Below are 26,112 nucleotides of genomic sequence, written 5' to 3'. Positions count from 1 at the left end.
GCATATGAAGAAGTATTTTATGTGCAAATGACGTGGTTAAAATGGCGTCGTTTTGGTCCCAATGTCAACCATGAGAATGTCGTCAGAATTGACATAATCATTATTTCTATAGATGAATTCGATAATAAACATTGTCTGACTCTTTTCACATGCTAGCTCAATTCTTGAGTTATCACAGCCTTTTGAATTGCTTTTCAATTGCAAGACAAAGCTTATCTTGTGAACCTTTCTGCAGCATGAAGCTGGACATGATCGTTCGTGGCGGGTGTTACAAGTACACGTCCCTAGTAGCACGACAAGAAAGACCAATGAGACAACGTAGAGGTGTGGAATTGAGAGGAATAACCAGTCCCTCTCAGCCTGTGGGCAATTGAGAGAGATGTTGAATACGAAGACTTGGGGTCGTCTATTGAAAAGCCCATGTCAACCGAACAAAACAAAATCAATCAAGTCAAGAATGTTACGGGAGTAGCGAGTAGAACCCAACATCATCACCATCTCTTTTTGGCAAGAAAACATCCCAATTGACAACCCATATATTTAGCCGTTCTACCACATCATTTCATATTTTTGAGAATTTTTCTTAGATAAGCAAATTATTTCACATTTTCAGAGATATTTATGATGTTCATGGATTTTCTTATTTCTAAGATGACAAGAAAGCCGTCTTAGGAATTGATGCGGACCTTGAATCAAATTGAATCCATGTGAATTATGAATCAATGGATTCTAATTATTAGGGATTGCATATATTCAATTCAGACGAAAAAGAAATGTTAAGAAAAATCGAAAGAATTATCCACTCCATTCCAGCATTATAGAAGAAAATTTTTCGAAAGTCATTAGAGTAAAAGAGTTGAACTTTATAGTTCCCTCACCATCTTTGGGAAGAATCTTATAGCGTGTTCAATAGTTTGGTATAATTAGAAGACTTCAAAGTCACCGAAAACAAAAGGTAGTAGGGTTTACCAGGAAAGAATCTGAGTCTAACTGATGCGACCTTTCGCTGGTTATTGATGTAAGTATTGACGAACCAAGATTTAGGAAGGTCCTTTCTACTTTATCTGTTTCTAAGTACTTAAAAACCATATGAAGCAACTGTAACGAAAAGAAGTTAATTGTTTTGGTAATCGGTGAGACGACCCAAGTATCGAGAGCAGCATGTGCTTTTGCTACTTTTCTTTGTATTCTCAGTCCTAATAATCAACTTGTTTTGCATCTGCCATTCAAGAGTACCACGCTAATTTGGCATCAGGTTATGGCTCTCCGTCTGCATATCTCTGAGTGACCGGGATGTCGCGCGTTCCTTATTAACATCACTGTCTGGTGGGATGTTTGCTCAGTAGGTAAACTCATTCGGAGGGGAGAATAATGAGGAATATGAGGCTTGTTAGGAAGAATGTTAAGAATGTTAAGACACCATCGCATGTCTCATCATTGAGTGAACACACAAATTCCCATCACATATAGGGATTGGGCTTTTGTAGTTGAACATCAAATTTTATGCACTGATATGATGTCCAAATTCGGCACCTGAGGATGATTGAATTACTGAAGATGATCACCTTCTATGTTGTCCTTAATAACAAAGTGAAAAGATTTGCAAATTTGAGTTTGTCTATGTCGGTCGTTGTGGTGGTTAAACTGACTTATGATGTTTAGAGGGATAAGGACACTAGGAGTGTCATAACTTTTATACGGCGCTCACTTGAGTGCCATAACTTTTTTTTTGCTCATTTAAGTGTCACTTCCGGCCAAAAAAAAATCACTTGAGTGCCATTTCTGGCAAACCATCCTACGTGGATTTTTTTTATTAATTTTCCATCCGACGAGATTTTTTAAATGTTTTTATTTTATTTTTGAATTTTTCTTTTTCTTTTTTATTTTTCTTTTCCTTTTTTTTTCAATGCCGGCGAGGGTCACCGGCAACCCTTTCCGGCTGCGAAGGCCTTGCCCAGATTGGGCGAGGGCCGCCTTACCCTTGGCCGCGAGCCTTCTTTGCCAAATCTGGCGAGAGCCTTCGCCGCCTCGCTCGCAGTCGTGAAGGCCCTTGGCAAGGCCATCGCGATCTCGCTGGTCGCAGGTGAGACGGCGAAGGCTCTCGCTAGATCTGGCGAGGCTGCCTCGCTCGCGGCCGCGAGGGCCCTTGGCGAGGCCATCGCGGCCTCGCTGGCAACGGGAGAGGCAACGCCTGCGGTCGTGAAGGCCTTGCCAGTCGCCCAATCTGGGCGAGGACTTCGCAGCCGGCAAGGGTCGCTAGTGACCCTCACCGGCATTGAAAAAAATTTGCAAAATTAAAATAAAATTCAAATTCAAAAATTCAAAAAAATATTAAAATATTGTCCACGTCAACTCCGGTGAAGCCACGTAGGATGACTGGCGTCCAAGTCGGATTTTTTGGCTGCCAAATGGCTGATAGCACTCAAGTGATCATTTTTTGCTAGAAGCGGCACTTAAGTGAGCCAAAAAAAAAATTATGGCACTCAAGTGAACGCCGTACAAAAGTTATGGCACTTTTAGTATCCTTATCCCGATGTTAAGACTTCTGTGTCGACAATCTAATTATACAGTAAGCCAAAACTTAGTCCGCTATTAACTAATATAGATATTATTAATGTGTAATTTATATGTATTATGGGGTATTTATGTAATTATGTTTCTATCTGTACCCTTTTTGTAATTAGTCACTCCTATAAATACATATCATATAACCCTAATTAGGGTTGAGCCACCATAAACGCTTTGTCGTTGTTTTCTCTTTGTCTCCAAACATCAACATGGTATCAGAGTAGGAAAACGAATTGAATTCTTCAACATCTCTACCCCAAATCAACATTTCCTTTGTTCCAATTACTATCTCAACAATGTCCAATACATCTCTAAATTTTTCTTCTTCTCTACCATCTCTTGACCCACCATCTTCTTCTTCTGTTAATCCAAATTTCCCATCGCCTCCCGATAATAGGGCGCCCACTTTCCCCCCTTCTTCCCTCTTCACTACTGCTCCGATCTCTACTGCTGCTCAAATTACGGCTATGCAATCATCCTCGTCGTCTCTTGTTCTTCCCAACATCACAAGTCTCATCTCCATCAAACTCGATGCAGACAATTATCTTTTGTGGAAATCTCAGTTTGAATCTATTTTAATCTGTAACGATCTGTTGGGCTATGTGGATGGTTCTTTTCCATGTCCGCCGAAGCTTATCAATGATCAGACTGGCACTATAGTGGTCAATACTTCATATTCCACTTGGGTAAAGACAGATCAATGTATTCTTAGTTTGATCAATTCGACCCTCACAGTCGAAATTTTCCGTGAAGTTCACGACCTTTGGACATCTCGGGAGATTTGGCTTGCTCTAGGACAACGTTTTACCGATCGCTGCGCGGCCAATGAAATTGGACTAAAATTGGATTTTCAAAATACCATGAAGAAACCCGATCAGTCAATGTCTGATTATCTCCAGCATCTGAAGTCAATTGCGAACTCTCTCACCGCAATCAATTGCTCTGTCTCTGACAAGGACTTGGTGATTCAAGTCCTCAATGGGCTCCCATTTGAGTATAATCCTTTTGTCACTATGGTCACAAACGGCCCTACAATTCTCTCGTTTGGTGATCTGCGGTCACGCCTCCTCATCCAAGAAGAACGATTTCTCAGAAAATCCAATGCATCATCTTCATCTGATATTCATCATGCTTTGCTCGGTCATACCACTTCACCCAGTCCACCGTTTCGAGGATCTCGAGGTGGACGTAATTCTAGAGGTCGTAAATCTGGTCGGGGACAAGGTGGACGATTCTCGCGTGATAAATCGAATTAGCAATCTTCCTATGATCGGTTCGGTTCGCAATCATTATCGGCTCCCTATGCCTCCTCCACCTCCTCTGGTCGGTATGGTAACAACGTGTATTTTTTTTTGGTCTCACTTCTCTCCTCTGTGTACATGTGTGTGCGATGTTCACGGGGATTAAATCTCGGACTTGGTTTTGCTCGGCCCCAATCCCCAACCCCTTTACAAGCAGGGTCACATGCCTATTGGCAATTGTATGTATTGACTCGCCTAGATCATGATATGGGTAAAATAAATGAATTATAATTAAGGATCAAACCATTAGCCGTGGTGATATACCCAGGCGACATTGGAAACGCTCTGGAATAGAATAAAACATCAATATCTAGTATGTGAAAAACTGCTTGCTCCTGGAAAATCCCAAAGGAAAAAGTGTGACTGTTTTAGATTCCATGAATCATATTGCTGAAAGATTGCGAGATCCTAGCGACATTGGAAACGCTCTGGAATAGAACAAAACATCAATATCTAGTATGTGAAAAACCGTTTGTTCCAGGAAAATCCAAAAGGAAAAAAATGTGATTGTTTTAGATTCTATGAATCATATTGCTGAGAGTTTGCGAGATTCTAGTGACATTGGAAACGCTCTGGAACAGAACGGAACATCAATATCTAGTATCCGAAAAACTGCTTGCTCTAAGAAAATCCCAATGGAAAAGGCGTGACTGTTTTACATTCAATGAATCATTTTGCTGAAAGGTGCGAGATCCATTTAAGGTCTTCTGCTTGGTATTTTAACAGTAGGAGTACTGAATCCATAAAAAATTCAGGACATGATATTTACATTGTTGGGCTTGCAAGGAGCATAAGTAAATCCCGGTTCAAGTAACATAGGTATAAAGGGGAAACATCTAAAACAGAGATTCGATGCACCCAATGAACAATACAATTCAAGAAGCATCATCACCAACTAGTAGCCATTGCATGAGCATGTTCCGTCCATAAAATGGTGGAACCTGTTTGCATCCCTTATGACTATAGATCTTCCAGTTGCCATGGAGATTTACTCGATCACAGAATGACAATCTCCACAAATGCAAATATTCATAAATACCCTGATAGATTTTGTACTAGAGATGCTTCTAAGGCCAAAAACAACAGCAATTTTCTCACTGTTCTAAGGCAAATATTGTTCCTTTTGTCCCTCCTCCACATCATGAAGAACAAATTCAGTATTCGGAACATAACCCAGTTTTTTTATATGACTGGCCAATTGTTCCACTTAGTAGTGATAGATCTCCGATGCCTTTGGTGTGAAGTGTCACCCACATAGAACTCAGGAACTATATTTTTCACCTCACTCCAGTTACAACCGGCTTCTTTTGGAAGTTTTTTCAGTTTCATCTTCTTTCTGATTGCTGCTGTATCTTCCCATAGATCAGCTGACGCATACATATTCAGTAGCAAATTATAAGCAGGAGGTTTGTCCCGTTCCTACTAAAAAATCATTGCTGCAGCTTGTTTTGCAAGTTCAACGTTGTTGTGAACTCAGCAAGCTCCAAGAAATTTATGCTAGACTAGTTTATCAGCCCTGGAAGGCATTGAATTTATAAACTGAAGGGCTTCGACAAGGGATCTGATATGCTCGATGAGTCCACCTTGAATGCATAATGTTTGATTTTGAGCATATGTTTTTTGTACATTGCCTAAAGTGTTTCAATCCATCATAAATCAAACCCACATGGCTAAACGAGCATAAAACAGCAATACAGGTGATCTAATTTGACCTCACACTGGCCTCAAGCATTTTATGGAATGTGTCCAGAGCTCTTGTAGCAAATCCATGTTTTGCAAAACCAGTGACCATTGAAGTCCAAGTTATAATATTTCTCTCTTGTCTCACTGAAAACTCGAAAAGCAGCTTCATGTGTTTCCACACCTTGAATACATAGAGATCAAAGCATTGGAAATGCACTTATTTGAGTCGAGCCCTGATTTTACCATCCTTGCATGGATCTGCTTCCCCTTACCCATAACGCCAATGTAGACAGCTCCTCTTAGTGTAAAAGCACTCATTCCGATTCCTCCCTACTCAATCTTCCAAACTTTTAGCATAGCCCTCAACAAGGATATTATAATAAAACAAATTCTTTTCATTTAGTGCATCAAAAGCTCTCTGCATCTTCCATGTGGCCCGACCGGCAATACATGCTAATTAGAGTTTTTACCCATGCAAGTATCACAGGCAAAGCCCACTTTCATAGCTAGCGCATACACATTTGTTTTACCATATCTACATCACAAGTACTTCCACAAGCCTTGAGAACACTAGCAAATGATTGCTTTGGCCTCACTGGACCTTTTGTTTTCCCGAAAGAGTTTGATATCCACCTCATTCTCTTCAGTGTGCGCATATCCTGTGATTATCGTTGTCCAGGACATCACATTAAGATCTTGCATCCGACCAAACACCTTTCTCGAATCATGAAGCATGCACTAGCTACAGACTTCACGTATATGTCCACCAAACTGCATCCAACACAGATATCCGAAGCAACCCAGACTGTATTACCCAGGAATGCAAGGGCTCCCCAGGCAATTGTAACTCCAACTCCGGCATGCCAACAAAACAGCTATGTTAGCAAATCCATCTGGCACAGGCCCACTCACCAGCATATCCAAAAAAAAATCAACAGCTTTCTTTGGACACCCCAACTGAGTACATCTTGTCATCATCAAAGTCCAAGCAACCACATTCCTCTCGAGCATTTTGTCAAACACCTTATGAACTGAAACGAAACGAAATCAGCACTATCCTTTGCAAACGTGTCAATTAATGCACACCCAACACACACATCAGAATCAAGATAGCCTCCTTTTTATTATCACCCCGAAACTCTTATCACCCATTGATGCATTCTTCGGAACCGAACAAGCCAGAGGGAAAAAATCATATGAACGAAAAGTATCGACTGCTTATTTTTTTTGTTTTTTGGTTGAAGTATTGACTGCTTCAAATGCGATGTGGTTATTAGAATAGCAACAGATCATGGAACTCCAAGAAACCAAATCCCTTTTATTACCCATGCCCCTAAAAGTCCTCGGCGCCTCAGCCCAGTCATTGGATTTTGAGTAGAGACTGATGAGCGAGTTAAGAATCACCGAGTTAGGCTAAAGCTGGGATTGAGCGAGCACGCAATGGACACACCTTCCGAGCGCTAACCCTTGGGAACGAATGCAGGACATGAGGAGGAGAGAGAAGGAGAGGAGATCGGGATGGGACTCATCACGGTACAGGAGGTCGAGGTGGGAGATTGCTCCGCGGAAGTGGCCGACATCAAGGTGGGAGATCGGGCGGCGGTCGAGGAGCGAGGGTGAGAGGTTTTGGCGGGAAGGGGAGAGCTTGATATTGGACGGTGGAGTGAAGAGAGAGAGAGCGAGACTCATTGGTCCATACAAGTCGAGCTTGGTCTGTCATATAAGGAGCACTCGGGAAACAAGAAATGTAAACAGAGCCATGTGGCAGCTCATCTGCAAAACACAGGATGTAACAAACGCTAAAATCATATACGTTCACGAATTACATGGTCAATTATGCTCCTGACGGAACTATGTTTATGTTACATACATTCAAACATGGAGAAAAGAAAATCATACAATGCATGATTCCGTAATTTCATTGCTATTCTAAAATCGATATCGTTCACAAATTGTTGGAGCACTTAATGTGGTTGAGAATGATTCAAGTTCTATTTCAGTGTCCATATCATCAACTGGCTTCTCGAATGGATACAGAAGCGGTTTTGGAGGCAGTCACAATATATCAATATCTCCTTCAAGCATGCTCAGGACTCTACTCATTGATGGCCGATCATCAAGGATTAACTGTATACACCAAAGGGCAACTATTACCATCTTCCTCGATGTCTCCCTTTCCCCTTCTACTTCTTCCATTTCAACCTCGTTTTCTTTGCTGAGTTGATCATAAACCCACAAAGGAAAATAAACTTGACTTGAACGCTCAATATTTGCCTTAGCGTTTTTCCTCCTACTTGCCATTTCCATCAGCAACATTCCAAAACTATAGACATCAGCTTTATACAAGACACCACCAATGTCCTTGTAGAATAGCTCATGAGCCATATATCCCAAGGTTCCTCTTGCAGCGGTTAATGACACTATGTCGTGGTCCACAGGATAAAGTCTTGCAAGCCCGAAGTCAGAAACTTTTGGGGTGAAATTTTGATCTAGAAGAATATTGTGAGTCTTGATGTCAAAGTGTAAAATTTGTATATCACATCCCCGATATAAATATTCTATCCCTCTAGCCACACCAAGAGATATCTCATATATTTTCTTAAAATCAAGAGAATCATCCCCATCTTTAGAGAAAATGTGTTTATCCAAAGATCCGTTTGGCATGAAATCGTACAGGAGAGCTTGTTTAGAGTTGTTAAAGCAAAAGCCAACAAGTTGCACCACATTAACATGGTGGATCTTTCCAATAGTAGTCACTTCGCTCATAAAATCTTGGCCATTAGATTTTGGTTTGTTCAAAATCTTAACTGCAACTTCATTGCCACTTCTAAATATTCCTTTGTATACGGAGCCATAACCTCCTTCCCCTATTTGTGTTTGAATTTTTTTTTGTGATTTTCTTAATGTCCAAGTAAGAGTACCTTATGGGAAAAAAGTTGTTATGAGCTTGTAAGATACAATTTTTATTTAAATTTAAATAAAATAAAAATAAGTTAAAAAAAGGAGGAAAAACCAGGCGGCAAGGGCCGCCCCACCATCACCGAGAAAGGCCGACGCGACGGTCGAGGAATGGTCAACGACGCAGATCGGGCGAGGGTTGCCGGCCCTCACTTGCGATTAGCATGGTTCGCCGACCCCTAGCCAGGGCTTGGCAACCCCCGCCGACCACTCTTCCACTATCGCTAGCCTTTCTCGGCGATGGTGAGGCGGCAACAACAAGGGCTACAAATCCCTAATCGCCTAGTTCTTTCTTTTAAAAAAAAAAATATTTTTCAATTTAATTTAAATAATATTTGTATTAAAAACCAGATTTGGATTAAAACGAGGTCGTTTTAGTATTGTGTTTTGTGTTTTAGCCACGTCATTACCACATAGGAGAAAGAAAATATTTAAAAAAAAACTACATCAGCATTTGCTGTTAGCCAAGTTGGACGGAATTAATGGAAGCATTCAATCGAACCAATTTGACAAGTTTAATAACTTGATTACAATGTTCGTAAGTTTTGAACTCAATTGCATTTTCGTGACAAGTTTTAAAATTTTAGTGCACATGTCTCATTCTTTTTTGGTTGTCCCAAATTAGGGATGTGCAAAACGGATCGCCCAAATCAGGAACCACCCAGACCGGACCAGCTGGTTTGGTCCGGTTCTCGGGATTGTCAGTCCAATTCCCAGTTCCAAAGGGAACCGAACTGGACCGACTACATATATATTTTTTATTTTTTATTTCTTCAAAAAAATTAGTAAAATGTGAACTAAACTTTAAGTGAATCACGTTTTTTTATTCGCTTTTTTCAATTTGAGAATCATTACGTACATATCACTTAATTCAACATGAAAAGATAGCATCACGTAGTGAGATAAAAAAAAAGTAATCGATTTCATTGGACTGGACCGGAACTGGACTGGATTGGACCGTCAATTTCATTCTTTCTTTCCATTCCTCCATTACAATTCCCACCACGCCACGCACTCCATCACAATTAGGCTGCGCATAGCAACCATTCTATGCCCGGGAACGGATTCTGCTCAGAAATGATTCTTTTTTTATTCCGTACCCGAAAATAATTTCTAAGCATTTGAAAGCGTTTGGTAACTGCCCAAAATTTCTATTCTTAGAATAGAAAAAGAACATAAATGCGTTTAGTAACTACACAAAATTTCATTTTATTAATAATATTTTGAATTTTTTAATATTTCTTTCTTTTTTTTCCTTTTTTTTTCTTTCTTTCCCTTCCCTTCCTTGGCCATGGCCGGCGAGGGCATCGCGGCCCTCGCCGCCGCCCTCGCTGGTTGCAACGGCGAGGTCGGCCTCGCCTTGGCTGGGCGAGGCTCGACCTCGCCGTCGCCTGGGTTGGCGACGATGAGGTTGGCCTCGCTAGATCTGGGCGAGGCCTCGCCGTCGCGGTCGCGAGCCACCCTCGTCGGCCACCAGTGAGGGCCACGATGCCCTCGCCGGCCCTGGCCTGTGGCCTGTCGCCGGCGGCCGGAGGGTGGCGGGCGGCAGGTCGAAGAACAACAACAAACCAAAACAAAAAAGAAAATCAAGAAGAATCAAAAAAGGAAAAATTGATCTAGAATCAAGAAGCTCCTTTTTTTTGCTTCTTTATTCTATTCCAAAACTGATTCTGGAAATAATTTTTTTCAAAATTGTGTCCGGGCACAAAAAATTTAACAAACGGATTTCTGTTCCCAAATTGATTCTGGGAATAAACAAACAGAAATTTTTACTATTTGGCAAGTTGCCGAATGGGCTCTTAGCGACAGACGATGCCGGAGGGGCGGGACCGTCACCACGTGACCGCACGGGTGGTTATGTCCCCGAATTATGAGGCGAATCAGGAGCTAATAATGAGCTCAAGATCCGGCGCCGGTCAAATCCGAGAGGAACCGGCGCCTCGTCTCGCCGCTATTGTTTTAAAACAGAACGGGAATCTCGTCCTGTCCCCACGCATCTGATCTGACCACTCCATTGCCACGTCACGTGCCTCTCCTTCGCTCCCAGCCTCCCGATGGATCACACTGACGGCCCTTGAAGAGAAGCAGAACCAAACATAAATTCATTCTAGAGAAAAGAAATTCGAGTCCGTGTATTTCTTTCGTTCGGTTTCTCGAAAAAATACCGTAAAAAGATTTCAAATTATACCTACTATGGCACATTTGCACTAAACTTATTCCTATAACACAAAAAATGCCAAACTTGTGCTTGTATAACACATTTATCCTTCATTAATGTTCCGTCAATGAGCACCGTTAAAAATCTACCCACATAGACACTGGAAAACAAACAGTATTGACATGGCGCTCACATGACTTAAGTGAAATAAAAGTGACGTTTTAATTGAAAAATCATCTAACGGAACCTTTACATGTACATAGGTACAAGTTTTGAGTTCTTTATGTCATATAAAAAAGTTTAGGATAAATGAGTCAAATTGGGCATAGTTTGGAGTTTTTATGTAAATTCAAAATAAATGTATTACAGTGGATATAATTTGAGATTTTTAGTAGCTTTTTCCTAAAAATCAATTAACCAAACTCTTAGGTAATGTTTAATTTAATTTTGAGCACTTAGCTTATATTCTCTTATTAGAACCAAAATCCGATCAACCGCAAGGCCACTTTTTGCTGTTGTGATTGTAGACATCAATAGCCATGTCAACCAAATTTAAAAAGTACTAACAAAGAGCAACACGGGGAGAGAAAAAGAGCAACCATATCAATTAGAAGAAATAAATTAGTTTGAATCAAAGACATGACTAAATTGATCAAATTGAATATCATCTAATGACATCGTGAAACGGTTTTGACATTACCCTTACGTAATCAATTTACTTTTATCTAATGATGTGAAAAGTTTATAAGTTATGTACGTTAGGATTGAGCATTGATTTGATTCAACTCGAGAACTGGATTGAACCGGCTGGTTCTTGCGGGGATCGTTCGGTTCTCGATTCTAAATTTTTGGAACCACTCTTGACCGATTCGATTCCAGGTTCAGTACCTTAGAGTGGATTGAGACTAACCCTACTTTCTATCTTGTGGACCTCTTGTTGCCACCTCTTCCTCTTTCTCTCTTTTCATCTCATTTTCTCTATCTCTTTCGTTCGTTGCTCAATTGCTTAACTCACGACTCTTTCCGTTTCTCTTGTTCGTTGCTCGCCAATTGCACCCCAATCAACACAAGGTTTGGGTTTGTTTGTTGCTCACCAGTTGCTCGCTCTCTCACTCTCTCTATCTCTCTCATTCCCCGTTGCATAGATTTTGATTGTTTTGCGCAAGTGTTTTACTTCTCCGTTTTATTGTTTAGTATCGTGGTTAAAACATTGCATACTGATGGATACGCACATTGAAAGAGTAAGAGCCATTTTTTCTACTATGTTCAGATAATTCAACCAGTGTACTAGTCAAGCAATTAGAACAAATCTCGATCTACCTCTGAACCTACATCTGGGTTTTAAGCTTTTGATAACTAACATGTAAAATTTGCCATTTCAAGGAATAAAGAAAAAAATGAAACAAAAAAATGGGAGCAAGACGGTTCCCGCGTTGACTCTGGAATCGAACTGGACTGGTAGGTGCAGTTCCATGGTCAATAGGGTCGGTTTCAAATTTCAAAAATTAGATACCAACCGTGACAAAGTGCATTCCGGGTTTGGATCTTGGAAACTACCGATCCGGGAGCCCATCACCATTAGTGTTCATGTCAACGAGCGACCATAACGTTTTGCATCGATTAGTTTTTTCTTTTATGCATCGCACTAGATAAAATAAATGCATTTTTTTTGTGTTGGATTTTCTTAACGAGCACTTCCAGGGCACTTATCGTGCTAATTTCTCTCGGGCTATGGTAATTAATGTCTTGAAAATCGAATCGGTTCATAATTAATTTGGTTTTTAGTAAGGGTTTCAGTTTCAGGGGCATCTGCTTCCAATCCAAACATAGAACAAAGGGCTTCGATCAATTAGTTAATCGATGCTTTATCAAACTAACTATATATATCCTGTGGCTGTGACTCCCACGCAGCGCTCGTCCCACGGTGCCTTGATTAACTGTCACGCTTTTCCGTAGCCATTGTTCGTTGCTTGCCCCGCTCGCTCTCGTCTTGTTCCGTAGTACTGCCCGTGGGCCGTGGCTTCTTCCCATCTCCTCTCTTTGCTTCTCGCGCGCGCTTTTCTTGTGGCCACCGCTGTTTCAGCTCCCCACTTGTCCGGCTCGCGCACCGACTGTTCGACGAAATGCCTGAGCCATGCTCTCCTTCAATCCGGCTTCCCCCCACTTCGTCGTGCTGCGCCATTTCTTCCTAGACGCCGGCGCTCGCGCTTATCCGCCTCCTCTCCTCTTGGTTTTCGACCCGAGAACCAGAAGAAGGAGAGCTGGGGCGGAGGTCTTGACGTTGAATCTCGTCTCGCCTTCGAAGAGCGGTTCGTTGCTGGGGAAACCTGATAACGGTAGGAGGAAACGTCGTCCTGTTCGTGGGGGTTCTGGGTTTGCGAGGAGGTGCAAGAGGAACGGGGAAAGGGAAGGGGATTGGGATTTGGAGGCTGAGATTTTTGAGTTCATGAGGGATTCTGGGAACCCCGACTTGTTTCCCACCAAGAAACAGCTGATTGATGCGGGGAGGATGGATTTGGTCGAAGCCATTCTGCGGCAAGGTGGATGGCTTTCGTTGGGCTGGGATTTGGATGGCGAGGACGAAAGTATGGTTCAGGATGACTGCGACTTTAGGGATTTTGGGTCTGCGAAATCGGACGATTTCGACTACGGGATACTTCAAGAAAGGATTAATGAAAATCAAGAGAGCTTAACTTTGGAGGGCAATGGCAGCCCGGGGGTTTCTCCATTTTCTTCTAATTTCTCTGGTTCAGTTTCTTCGTCCTGTGGATCCACGTGAGATTCTTTCGTGATTTCTATAGCTAACAATTCTTTTTTCTCTTATATATCTCTAGTGCTCTGTAACCGCTTGCAAACTTTGAGAGGATTCTAGATTGGCATTGCGTTCTATTTCTATATCTAGAACACACTATAGAAAAGGACATAAGCCGGGGAAAGTCCTTATATTACTTTTATGTGGCAAGCTAGAGGCTTCAGATTAGAATTTTAATATGCAAGTCTGAAGTTGCGTCAATCTTGTTCTTCCATTATCCTGAAGTGTTTTCATTTCAGTCTCCTTTGTTAACAGAAAATCCGCTGTTCCTCTCCCGCCTGCTGCTAGTCCAAGTTGTAATCGGTAGTCATCTATCACTTTCCACGTTCGTAGTTTTGAAAATTCATAGAGACATTGACATTTGCTTTTGTCAATCAGCCGATATCATGTTGTATTATAGCCTTTGAGCAGTGGGTTAGCATTTGTCAGCATCACAATTGTGACAATGAATAGCAATGTGTTTGGACTTCCTGAATTTATTTTTTTCCCAAAAGAGTAGGAGGAAAGGAAGCGTCTCGAAGTGAATTTTTTTTCGGAGCAGAAAAACATCTCACATGAATAATCGGAGCACGGATAGAATTCTAAATAACTCAATAGTGACATGGAATAATAGTTATGTTTCTCTATTGTGACCTACAGGTCATAGGTTTAAATCATGGAGATAACATCTCTGCAAAAGCAGGGGTAAGGTTGCTTATGTTTAACCCCAAACCCCACAATGTGGGAACGTTGGCCTTGGAATGCCCAAAAGTGACAGAAGAGGGGGTTGTTGGAACTTTGTTGAGTGACAGAAACCAACGTCCTTAGAGCTTTCTTCAAGACTTGTGATGAAATTTGGGAAACACAGGAGTACTACCATTACTGATAATCGTGCCTTCTTTTGAGCGAATGGACGATGAGGAACGGCGCCCTTATATTCTAGGAAAAATGAACTATTTCATTAACTTATGAATCAACTAGGATGTAGGTCCAAACCCAAACATGTGGTCCAAATATGATTGTCTGCATGGAAGTATGGGGAACTGACTTACCAGTCCTGTGAACCACTAAGGCAATGCCATGGGATTAGATGGTGTTTGGTGGTCTATCAAATAGCTGCATGACCATCCCAAGCCGATCAAACGAGCCTGAGGGTCATTCTCTACTCCTCAAACGATTCATGGGGACGGAAGGAGCTATTAATAATGTTCAAGTCACATAGCCATGGTTTACCCAACAGAATTTGGTTTGTGTTTATTTAGGACTTAAGGCACAGATGTATGAGACTGTAGAAGTGATTCTGTTCAGGGGTTTTTTAGCATCTATTATGCTTGTAGGTGAATCTTCAAAAAAAAAAATAGATTGGTACAACGGCACTTTTTTTGCCCCTTTTTGAACTTATAGCATTAGAAAAAGATGTGGTATCATGTATGGCTATATATGCTGTTGGATTCGAATGGTCTGCTAATTTCGTCAGATTAGCTGGTGGCTTTTTGTTCTTTGAGCTAGTTGCGTCTTTCAATCTTTTTATCCTCTTCTATGGCTTTTCTTTTCGTACGTAGGTTTTGATCTTCTCAACTATCTCAAATGTACCTTTCAACATTTTGGCTATTTTCCGCGAGCTCGGATAGCTGGACAAACAATTAATATGGTTGGCACTATCTGTTACTGCAGGGGATCTTTATCCGAGGATAATTCTGGAATTGAAGGCATATTGAGTCGGCTGGAGATAGAGAGAGATATAACATTCGGTGTTGGATTGAGAGGGAAGGGAAGTGATGTTAGAGATGATTGGCTTGTCAGAACTCAAGCTGATGAAGTATGTCGATTTTGATTGTAGATTCATTAAATTGACATCATCTTTTCCAGCTATGTAGTGAGAAATTGTTTTGGGCATGACATGATTTCCTTCTTCCGTGTCTTCTGTTGATGCATCAATGCACAATTAAATATGCTAGAAAAATTGCCCGTTAGAATGTCTTCATGGTTGTATAATGTCATAACTTTGAACTGCTCTGAATTTCAATAGGAGGCTTTCATTTCCAAAGGCATGCTTTTTATGTATCTTTTAGTAAGTTGTAACTTCATCCATAAGATACTAAAATTTCTTGTTTATGCATGTTTTCTTGTAAAAGACAGTTGCTAGACGTGAAAGTAGCAGCGAATCTACCTCATTAAACTCCAAGGACATCATCAATGAGACAGGGAGAAATTTCAGTCAACACAGGACTTCTTTGGATATTAATATTGCGAGAAACTCACTTCAGCCAGGTACATGGAGAACATGGAGTTCTCAAAGGGTTGGATGTGTAAATTCTGATTTTGAAGGTGTGCTACCTACTATTTTGAGGTGGGAATTTGGGTCAGGTTCTTGCCTTCTAACGTGTAAGTTAATGTTATTTTCTCGTTGGTGCAATCTGCAGCTGCTGAAATAGATGTCGCAGCATATAGACTCGATAAAGACAAGGAGTTCAAAAAAAGTGATATTCTTAAATTGAGGGAGATAAATGGTGATCCTTTAAATAGACAGAAAGAGTCTAACATTTCTGCTGGAGAAGCTAATCATAATTTCATAAAGGATCGGCTTCAGCACTTAGAGTTGGAGCTTTCGTCTGTACTTAGTTCCTTGAGATCTAAATCTACCATGGACGAGCAGGAGGTGGGTAATTGCAATACAGTGCTCTTTTTGTACATAAGCTTTTGTGTGCTCATTCGCGCATAAGTTCTCACAACTTCATAAATATAGTTTCTGGAATCCTGTAGTTATGGAAGAGATTAATAATTACATGACAGGTTTACACACCCAGCTATCTTTCATGAAATGCTTGTTTCATCTGTCATCCACATGCACGTGGTGCACTGATCTAGCTTGTTGTAGCATATTACTGCAACGGGTACATCAATTGATACTTTGCTGAAATAGTCTCAAGCTAGGTGTATTATATGGCTCTAACATTATTATGTGAGCTGCTGAGCTTCATCTATATAGCAATAGGAGCAAGTTTCTTTGTTTTTGTATGATTCTAAGATTATAGGTAGTTTCACTTGATCTGTAGTGGAAACGTGCATGTAGTTGACATGCACAAGGAGTTCAGTTCCCACTACTTGGTCTTTTGTATGGTTGCCTCTTGCAATGGGAAAAAGAGAATCTCTCTCTCTCTCTCTCTCTGCAATGGGGAAAATGATGGAGGCAATCACTTAAAAGAAATCGGTTCGCGAGAAGTTGCCTTCCTAGTGATATGGTGACATGGGATTTTCGTCATATCAGTGAGTCAACATCAGCTTTTCTTTTGTTCAAATGGCAGAATCAATTGTTAAGAAATAAAGTGCAGTCAGTGAGAGCCAACCTAATTTCTCCGAGTGAATGGACTAAATTTTCACCTCCATGACTTATGTTTCCTAGCTTGAGTGAGATTAATGGTGCCTTCATTTTATGAGAAAGCATCTCCAGAGCAAGTCGATCTATCTTACCAGATCTCCATTTCATTTTTGTCATGCATTGTTTCTCTTTTGCAGAATCTCGAGAGCATCTCTGATGACCTGCAGGAACTTTCTGATGCTTGGGAGTTTCAAGAAAATGAGATCATGAATTCCAAAGACAAAATGCGTTCTATGCGTGCAAAGTTAGCTGTTCTTGAAGGAAAGATGTCTCTGGCGATTATGTGAGTTAGATTTCCCTTCAGCTGACAAATTTTTCCTTTTTCGTGATCCTAGAGAATAACCTTTTTAATTCCTGTTACTCAGAGATGCTCACAAGATTGCAGAAGAGAAACAGAGGAAGATTGATGATGCTCGTAGAGCTCTACAAGTTCTTCGGACGGCTTGCATAGTTTGGCCAAATTCAGCCACAGAGGTGCTTTTAGCTGGGTCATTTGATGGTTGGGCCACTCAGGTTAGTTCGCTTTGTTGTGATCTACGTATTCGTTCACGGTAAACTTTGAAGTAGTTGTGAAATTCTGTCGCGAACCTTTTGCTTTTGCCCCATAAATTTGCTTTGACGGTTTAGCTAGTGGATTTATCGAAATCGAAATTTTTTTATGAAGATATGCGTGAAAGTTAATAAATCAGAGTAGGCAGACATCGTCTATGAGCTAATTATTAAACTTATATGCAAATTTTATGTCACGTTTCAGAATATTTTACTGAGACATTTCCAGAGAAGTGGAACATTTTGTTAAGGATAATGACTCGATTGACAAACCGCCAGACACTTATGTTTCCTGGAAGAATTGCCTCTTAAACATCTAAAAATATCAGGAAGGACACTCGGGCATTTATTACATCATGTCACTTTTTCTAATTAGTTTGTAGATCAAGACACATTCCGAGCCACCTCAGAATTTAGGATGCTTAATTAATCAGCATGGGTGTTTTTATTAAAACTGTGAAACTATGCAAGTAAATTGTCAAAAACGAGACTTTACCGGGCAGATTGCAAAATGAAGGAAGTTTGGTACTTTGCAACTATCACTTCACTTCAAATACGACATTTCTATATAGTGTTCAAAGCTAGTAAGGACTGGTATTCAAATGGTTGCGGATGAAATGGGCAGTCAAATTAGATTCTACCTGCAATAACATGTGAAATGCCCGTGGAAGTGTATATATGAGTCTTATATTTCAGTTTTCTATTCAGTTTGCTTGTGGAAGTTTGGTACTCTGGCCATGAAAAAGCCTCATGGCTTTATATCTTTTGCACCCAGATTGGATAATATCAAATTGATTAGGGCACATGAATCAATCTTTGTTACTCATAATCTTCAAGTTTATTAAATTGTTGTTCTATCCATGCCGAGTAGGAGCACGGAGCATTTTTGTAGGATGCTAAAATCTGCGTGGTCAATGCATGTCAGGTCCATCTTGCCCCAAAAAATCACGCAGTCAACCTTTTGTTTGAAGGATCATAGTGATTCTCAAGCCTTTCGGTGGCTCAACAAATAACGTGATAATGTTTCTTCTTTTTGTCTTTGTAAAAGCTTCATTTTTTTAATAACACGGGATCTAAACATTTCGACTTGACAAATCCTCACCGATATGGATACGCATATTATCCCCTCCATCTGCACTGGTTAAAAGAGAGCGAGTCAAGATCTGCTATGTATGAGTTGAGAAGTTCTTCAGACATTTTAGATTTTCGTTCTGTTGTGCATACGTATGAGTAGCTTGTCTAAATGATGCTCGGTAATGTGCTTCATTGCAGAGAAAGATGGAGAAGTCAAGCACCATGGTTTTCTCTGTTTGCCTCAAATTGTATCCTGGAAGATATGAGGTAGGTCTTCTCCCAGTTCAGTCTGAGACGGTCTAAAATTACAAGCCCTTGCTGTCTCTGGACAAGCTTCCCAACCTTCATGATCTTTTTGATGCAGATAAAGTTCATAGTCGATGGAGTATGGAGGATTGATCCATTGCGGCCAATTGTTCATAACAACGGATATGAGAATAACTTGCTCATTATCACATAGCCATCCGAAAGAGAGAGCTGACACAAACATTTGCTCGAGAAGATTCAATATCCTTTAACCGATGGAGGATGATTACATAGATCTTTCTGCCCTTTTCTTTTACACAATTGTAAAGCTATGCCAGGCGTTTGATATATATTTATATCTCTTTTAACCGCATTGATTGCCATCTTATTCTAATGAAGGAATTTCTACATGTTTCTCTGGGAAAAGAACTTTCCATCTTGTACCTAGTTCAAATGTTACAGTCTTGAACGGAAGTTGGTCGATGATTAATGAGCAAGTGTCACAAAGTCAAGAAGAAAATAAACAAGTCTGATGCTAACATCTGCAATACAACTATCTGTAACTTGCGCAAGAAAGAAAAAATGCCAAAACCGAATCTGTCTCTCATCAGTCAGAATTGCATTGTCGTTGTGGAGATTTCCCTCCTCATCCTGTACATTTATAGGATGATTTCTATAATTTGGCAGATTGATGTAACGGATGCCTTAACAGCCAACCGCCAAGAGATTGACTAATCATCTTGATGAAGACCGTTCGAAGTGCGACTCATTATCACAAAGGTAAAGCCACTTCCACAATAAATACTACATTTTGCCCAATGATCTGAAAGTGTGTCACCTAGACTCACTTCTTGAGGTTCAATCCAATCGCAAGTACTTCCCAAGCCAAGCTGGCCATGCTCACCCCATCCCCATGTCATTACTTCCAGATCCTCTGCATTTCAATCAGAACAAAAGCAAGGTATTGGAGTTTCGAAAATGTGAATGTCTATTTCTTTAGAAGGAAAAACGAGCCGATATCTTGCCTGTCACTAGAGCCGAGTGTTCAGCTCCCGCAGCAATCTGCATGACCTTTTTCCCATCAAAACCAGGGACTCTCTCTAGAACCATCGCTGATACATCTGCCAAAGCAAAAGGCAATGTTAGTCTTCAAGATCATTATTACCAAAAAATCCGACGAGGGGTGGTACTGTCAACTTGGACAATTTTCTTTGGCGCCTTGTGACTAATAATTCATAAAGTAAAGTCTAGTTCATGAAAAACCGTGTGATCATATCAGTAAAAAATTTGCACATTTCTCATGTATTTCATCTCAAAGTGCACTACCGGGTGTATGATTGGCCAAGCCCAGCTTCTCTGGGTTTCCCAGAATACCATGGCGATTTCCTCTGAGAATAAAAGCTTCACCTCCATCTGTGTGATAAATACAAACACAAGCTTGTCAATGATGCGCTGTCGAGAAATGTCATGAATAAATAGGCTGGATTTTGATGCAAAGTTGACTTGATGTACCCATTAACACCAATGCGTGATTCCATCCAAGTGCAATCTGCTTGATCGGCAACGAAGAAGGCAACTCTACAGGAGAATGAGCATCAGAAAAGCCAGGGAATCCTCTTCCCCAAGTGTATGCTCTTCCATCAGCTTGTAAGATGAATCAAACATGGGAAGAGAAAAAAAAAGTACTAATCATCCCTCTTTTTAAATACACAATTACATACATAAATGATGAAGAGAATACGTGATCGAACAAATCAAGCAAGATGCAGTGCGAAGTACTTACAGGATAATGCTGCGCTATGATCTCCACTGGCGACTACACTTATGATCTCAATGTTCTCCAGTCCTTGGATAGACTGAGGTAGACTGGTCGATTTTGTATTACAGGTAGGACCAAGCTGACCACGTTTACATGACCCAAATCCATAAACTTGGCTTTTGTGATCGCCTGCATGGATTGCGTTTCATTTATAAGACAAACAAAAAGAAAGTGAATCGAAAAAATCATGGCCGACTAGCCAAGATATTTCGACAGTCAACTTCGACTCGACTACTTGATTACCCAGAAGAACAAGTCTTTGTAGAGTAGCTGCCTCTTCCCAGCAGATTTAGTATCATTCATTCAACCAGATAGTAACTCTTCATACCTTTCAGCAAGACAAGCGAATGGCGCATGCCGCAGGTTATCTGATCAACGTGCATAGACAAGAAATATGAGACCTCGACAGGAGAGGAACGCGACTCATGGTCTCCGTGACCGAGCTGACCGAAGGAGCCATCTCCACAAGTGAACAGGCGTCCGGTATCTATGCAAGGGAAATAGATCAAAAGATGAAATTCAAGAAAATCAAATCTTGAACCCACAACAGGGTATGTACACAATTGAATCGCAGAAAACACGGAATCCTACTCACGTTCGACGAATTAGTTAGTGAGACTAAATGAGCTCAGAAGTGAATTGGTGTTCTTCGATGATGCCAATTAGTCTCTGAAGAAAGAATTGGCGGTTACTGATACATTCCATCCATTACTCTTTGACACCAGAGACCCACTTAGATTCTACTCATCGAACTTGGACATGACAGACAGATCTCCCAGGAAAACAAGGAATTTGTCGCTTCACAAAACTCTCGAATGAAATGCCGGAAATAAGGAAAAAAAATAGCTGATCACCTGAGACAAAGCCAGAGTGGCTCCAACCAGCAGAAACACCGGTGATGAAGTAACCCTCCAAGGACGTAACGGCCTTCGGCGTCAAGCAACTGCTCGTCACCTCACCGTGCCCGAGCTGCCCGGAGCTGCCTCTTCCCCAGCTGAACACCCTCCCACCTGTAAAATCCCAGAAGGCGAATTGCCTCCAAAAGGGAAATTCAGAAAAGCGAAACGATGTCGAAGAGGGAGGTGAGGCGAGTCGAGTCGAGTGGGGTACCGGAGGACAAGGCGATGACGTGGGCGCCGCCGCAGGCGAGGAGAGAGATGGAGGAGGGGAGAGACAGGGAGAGGAGGCGAGGGAGGTGTTCGTCGCCGAGCCTGCCCGTCCCGAGCTGGCCGTCCGTGCCTGCCCCCCAACTCCACACTTCCTCTTCTCCTCCTGCCGCTGCTGCTGACGGCGATGCTTTCGTTGCTTCTTCCATCATCTTCTTCTTCTTCAATGGTCGGCTCGATTGAACAGAGCTCAAATTGCGACAGAGAGGCGCTACTAAGTGCTCGCCCATTCATAAGCAATTTACTGGCCCAGCCCAGATTAGAAGTACGCCCATTATTTAATTTTGACTAATTTGCTTTTATGGGAAATACGTCAATGAACCTCTCTTACATATTCTTGTTTTTTTCAAGCTCTCTAGTCGATCTCATATGTTCTTCGAATGAATCGGTACGATGAACAGCTGTGTGCTCTTTACCAATTTGAACTTGGACCTGAACTTCAGGATGGAGAGCACTGAGGAAATAAGTTCATGGGTCTATCGATCATCTTACAAACTAAGGAAACAGAGCATCTTTCAAATTCGAATTTTTTCACACCCACTTCGTCTTCTTTTCGTATTACCGGCACCGTTGGTAAAGGATCATGCTCATCTTCTTCCCATTCGTGAAACACTCTAGTTCAGCCCCCTGCCAACTCGTCCGGTTTGTTCTTCTTCCTTCTGCTGCCACTGTATCTCGCCAGGACCGTCTTCATGCATATGATCCGCAAGCATAAGGACAAGGAAAACACGTGAAATGCGACTTCTTTTGCCGGTACTCAACTGGGATGCGGAGTCATAGATTTGCGCCGGTAGATGTAAGGGCAACTACAACAGCTCGGGAGCAGCTTCAACCACCCTCCGAACAACCCATGTCATCAAACTTTCTCGGGTAAACCGCGAATGGAATGACTTGCGTAAACACAGACAAACCATTAGGAAAGTAGGTAGGAACAGGATGAGGAAATGCCCAAGTTCAAGCGGTCAGGGGTACAGAACTCGGCGCCATCAAGAGGACCTTAAAAATGCAATCCCCAAAGACAAGTTCGTCGATACTGAATTGTGATGCAACAAGTATGTCTGAGAATCCCTCCTGGGACGGGACTGCAATTTTCTTTTCGGGGCACCAAATGAATGGAGGGTCACATATCAAAAAAGGGTTCAAAACGGAAGACATTAATCGATTATTTATCACCATGAGGCAACAATTCTGCCGGCAATGCTCCACAGAACCACACAATATTGCAAAACATCTTCGACCTTTCTGTTCCCTGGGGAAAATGCCCATGTCCAGACTACCTGCCAGATAGAGCTCGCATGGATATTAGATTTACTCGGTGAAACCAAACTTCTGTCATTCTGTGCGACCCCCTCCTTGGCCTTGAACCCTCTTTCATGAGCACATTTTCAACTGAAAAGAATTGGCATCATGGTGGCACAAGTAACGTGTCCGTACACCTCGGATAATGCAACTACGACAGAATTAAACATTCCATTCCATTCCATAAGACACCAAACACCTTGAACTAATTTACATCAGAAATAAGCAACTCAATTTCAACCATACAGACAGAACCTCGATCAATAAAGAAGAGGGCACTTGCATTTCTAATAAACTATGAAGCATCACAGAAACTAACAAACCGTCTAACATCTCCTAATTCTTGATGCCTGCACTTCCTGCTCAATCGCAGACCAAGTCACATTCCCATCTCTAACAATGACTCGCGGATTTAGAGGATGTCGTCATAAGCTACGATTCCTCTGCCTTGGAAAGGCGCTTCGAGTGTGGATTCGCTGCCACTTCCCTTTCGAGAGTTCACTATAGTCGAAGCGAGCTTATTACCTCGTCCATGTCTGCTCAGAGGTACCTCGGCTCGCAAGAGCTTCGACGTAGAACCATTCTTCTCCTCCTTCGTTCCAACACCGGCTCCAACTCCTTCCCTCCATTTGGCGAGCGGATCGGTCGCCCATAACACTTGTACCTGCACCAAATTCCCCATCTTGAATGACAGGTGCGCCAAACAACGCAACGTACAAAGAAACAAACGGAATTCTGAAGCACAAGGAGGTAAAGTTTGGATTTTTAACAATTGCGCACCACGAACGCTCGCCAAACATGAACGTCCGGTTGCAATTAAATAGATTGTGGCCCAAAGAAGACAGAAACAGCTGACTTTGATAGCATTCGTAGATAAATATTCACGCTCAACGTCTCGCATAAACCAAATTCAAATCAACCACGCCAAAATCAGATGAATTGCCGAATTGCGTCCCAAAAACCCGCACTTTATCACACCCCCACGCAGTAAACTAGGCCAAACGGGAAAGAGCTACCTTCTGGGAATCGACAGAGACTCCGAAAGAAGGGTCGCGGGAAGCGGCGATGGCGGCGTCGGCGGAGTCCTTGGACCTGTAGGTGACATAGCCGACGTCGTCGCCGTCGATGCGGATGCGGGAGATGGCGCCGTAGATCTCGAACCGGGACTTGAGGTCGAGGACCGAGCAGTTCGGGGACAGGCCCATCACGACCAGCGCCGGAGGGGGCGACGGCTTGGGAGCCGGCGGGTCGTCGGGGGCGGAGGAGGGATCGGGGCGAGGGAGGTGGCGGCCGCGCTTGGAGATGGGGGAAGAGGCGGCGGGCCGAGAGAAGTAGGGCTTGTCCCTCTTGCGGCCCATCGTCCCTCGTGTCGGCGTCGGCCTGAACCTCGGGGAAAGGCGGAGGGGGGGGATGAAGGAGGCGGCCGGCGGGCGGAGGAACGCTGGCGTTGTGCGGCGGAGACCGGACTGGCACCGGGAAACGAGACTGCTTGACCAGGTAAAACAGATAGTTAGATTAACCAAAAGTTTTGAAGGAAACATAAAAATAAAAAAAAATAAAATGAAAAAGTTAAAGTACTTCTTCCTTTCTTTCCATTCTCAGTACAGGGACAGTTTTGAAAAAAGTTTTTTCCTTTTTTCTTACATTGTTATAAAGTGCTTTTAAATGATACGTGAACCGAAAATTTTAACACTTATCCCGAAAGTACAATTAAGTCTTGAAATATCAAATCTTAAAACTTATTAAATTGGTACAATTCGAATCGTTCCGTTAACTCCGTCCAATTTAACTAGCGGAAAAATGCTGATCTTACGTGACAATTACGTAACTTGTCCAAATCCGATTTTTAATACAAAATTTATTTAAATTAAATTAAAAAATAAGCTAAAACAAAAGGGGGGGCGGGGAGGGAGTTGGAAGGGCTCGTCGCTGCTGCCCCACTATCCTCGGGAAGGGCCGGCAATGGTGGGGGAATGGTTGGCGAGGTAAGCCAAGCCTCTACCAGGGGCCGACAACCCTCGCTAACCGCAAGCAAGGGCCGGTGGCTAGAACCGAACTGGCAAAGGATATAGGCCCAATTCCCTAAAAAACCCCAAACTTTAACCTTTGTCCCAATTATATCCCAAACTTTTTTTTGTCTCATAAAAAACCTCAAACTTTTACTTTTGTCCCAAATCTACCCCGTTTACTATTCATCTAATTTTTTAATATTATTTTTCGAATTTTTTTCTTTTTCTTTTCTTTTCTTTTCTTTTTTCACCCTCAACCTCCGTGGCTGGCCGCGGTCCGGCTGACCGGCCAGAGCGAGGAGCCGGCGAGGTCGGCCCCGCCGCCGCTGGCGAGGCTCGGCCTCGCGCCGTTCTTCAGGCGAGGCGAACCTCGCCGGCGGCCCGGCGGAGCCGAGCCTCGCCAGATCCTGGCGAGGCTCGGCCCCGCCGTTGCTGGACGAGGCCGACCTCGCCGGGCAGCCGGCGGGGCCGACCTCGCCGACCCTCGCCTCTGGCCGGTCGCCGGACCGGCGACCGGCCGGAGGTTGAGGGTGAAAAAAAGAAAAGAAAAAAAAAGAAAAAAATTCGAAAAAATAATATTAAAAAATTGGATGAATAGTAAACGGGGTAGATTTGGGACAAAAGTAAAAGTTTGGGGTTTTTTATGAGACAAAAAAAAAGTTTGGGATATATTTGGGACAAAAACTAAAGTTTGGGGTTTTTTAGGGAATTGGGCCAAGGATATATATATATTGAAAAAGAGACATGAATATCTATCTCAGCTTAGAGTCAAGAGACATGAGGTAGACATTGAAACTAGCAAGAAATATTGAAAGAGAGGAAAACAAAAATCTGACTTTATAATAGAAAAAAGAGAAAATACCACCAAAAACCCCAAACTATACCACTTATGATAAATTTACCCTCAACTTTTTTTTGTGGCACGAAAAATCCCAAACTATACCACTTGTGACAAATTTACTCTAAACTTTTTTTTGTGACACGAAAAATCTCAAATTATGCCATATGTGACACATTTATTTACCCCACAATATATTAGCCCATGGGCATTTTCGTCTTTTTCCTTTTTCTTTTTTTTTTTCTTTTTTTTTCTCTCTTCCCTCCGCTGGCCA

The 26,112-nt window shown here is 42.0% G+C and overlaps 3 protein-coding genes across 5 annotated transcripts; 1 reads left to right on the top strand and 2 right to left on the bottom strand.

Moving 5' to 3' along the window:
- Positions 1-7,607: 7,607 nt before the first annotated feature.
- On the bottom strand, positions 7,608-8,318 carry LOC115671761 (rust resistance kinase Lr10-like). The gene has a single exon (XM_030593396.2). It carries the CDS (start codon positions 8,316-8,318, stop codon positions 7,608-7,610), a length of 711 nt encoding a protein of 236 aa, XP_030449256.1.
- Positions 8,319-12,536: 4,218 nt separating this feature from the next.
- On the top strand, positions 12,537-19,117 carry LOC115671850 (protein PTST homolog 2, chloroplastic). Of its 3 annotated transcripts, none has more exons than XM_056309592.1 (9): positions 12,537-13,443; positions 13,736-13,783; positions 15,134-15,278; positions 15,595-15,730; positions 15,883-16,118; positions 16,976-17,121; positions 17,204-17,351; positions 18,660-18,728; positions 18,826-19,117. In XM_056309592.1, exons 1-9 carry the CDS (start codon positions 12,803-12,805, stop codon positions 18,919-18,921), a joined length of 1,665 nt encoding a protein of 554 aa, XP_056165567.1. In that variant the 5' UTR covers positions 12,537-12,802; the 3' UTR covers positions 18,922-19,117. The 3 variants fall into 3 exon arrangements, with proteins under 3 accessions (XP_056165567.1, XP_056165566.1, XP_030449362.1); XM_056309591.1 differs by having other exon boundaries at positions 15,595-15,787; XM_030593502.2 differs by lacking the exon at positions 13,736-13,783 and having other exon boundaries at positions 12,539-13,443; positions 15,595-15,787.
- A 54-nt stretch (positions 19,118-19,171) lies between these two features.
- Positions 19,172-24,490, bottom strand: LOC115671851 (ultraviolet-B receptor UVR8). The gene is given in 10 exon segments (XM_030593505.2): positions 19,172-19,641; positions 19,733-19,828; positions 20,034-20,120; positions 20,220-20,351; positions 20,491-20,655; positions 20,855-21,013; positions 21,381-21,595; positions 21,597-21,866; positions 23,396-23,655; positions 24,008-24,490. Coding segments are annotated over 10 exon segments (1,929 nt in total). The 5' UTR covers positions 24,350-24,490; the 3' UTR covers positions 19,172-19,438.
- Positions 24,491-26,112: the final 1,622 nt, after the last annotated feature.

This window comes from Syzygium oleosum, unplaced genomic scaffold (genome assembly GCF_021117445.2).
Source record: "Syzygium oleosum isolate NSW1041296 unplaced genomic scaffold, Sole_v2.1 Sole_v2.03, whole genome shotgun sequence".
NCBI classification, from domain to species: domain Eukaryota; kingdom Viridiplantae; phylum Streptophyta; class Magnoliopsida; order Myrtales; family Myrtaceae; genus Syzygium; species Syzygium oleosum.
This window is presented reverse-complemented; position numbering and strand designations above follow the sequence as displayed.

Coding starts and splice junctions, on each gene's coding strand:
- LOC115671850 (XM_056309591.1), top strand. CDS start 12,803: ATGCTCTCCTTCAATCCGGCTTCCCCCCACTTCGTCGTGCTGCGCCAT. Junction 13,444..13,735: donor TCTTCGTCCTGTGGATCCAC/GTGAGATTCTTT, acceptor CTTTGTTAACAG/AAAATCCGCTGTTCCTCTCC. Junction 17,122..17,203: donor AAGATGTCTCTGGCGATTAT/GTGAGTTAGATT, acceptor CCTGTTACTCAG/AGATGCTCACAAGATTGCAG.
- LOC115671761 (XM_030593396.2), bottom strand. CDS start 8,318: ATGAGCGAAGTGACTACTATTGGAAAGATCCACCATGTTAATGTGGTG.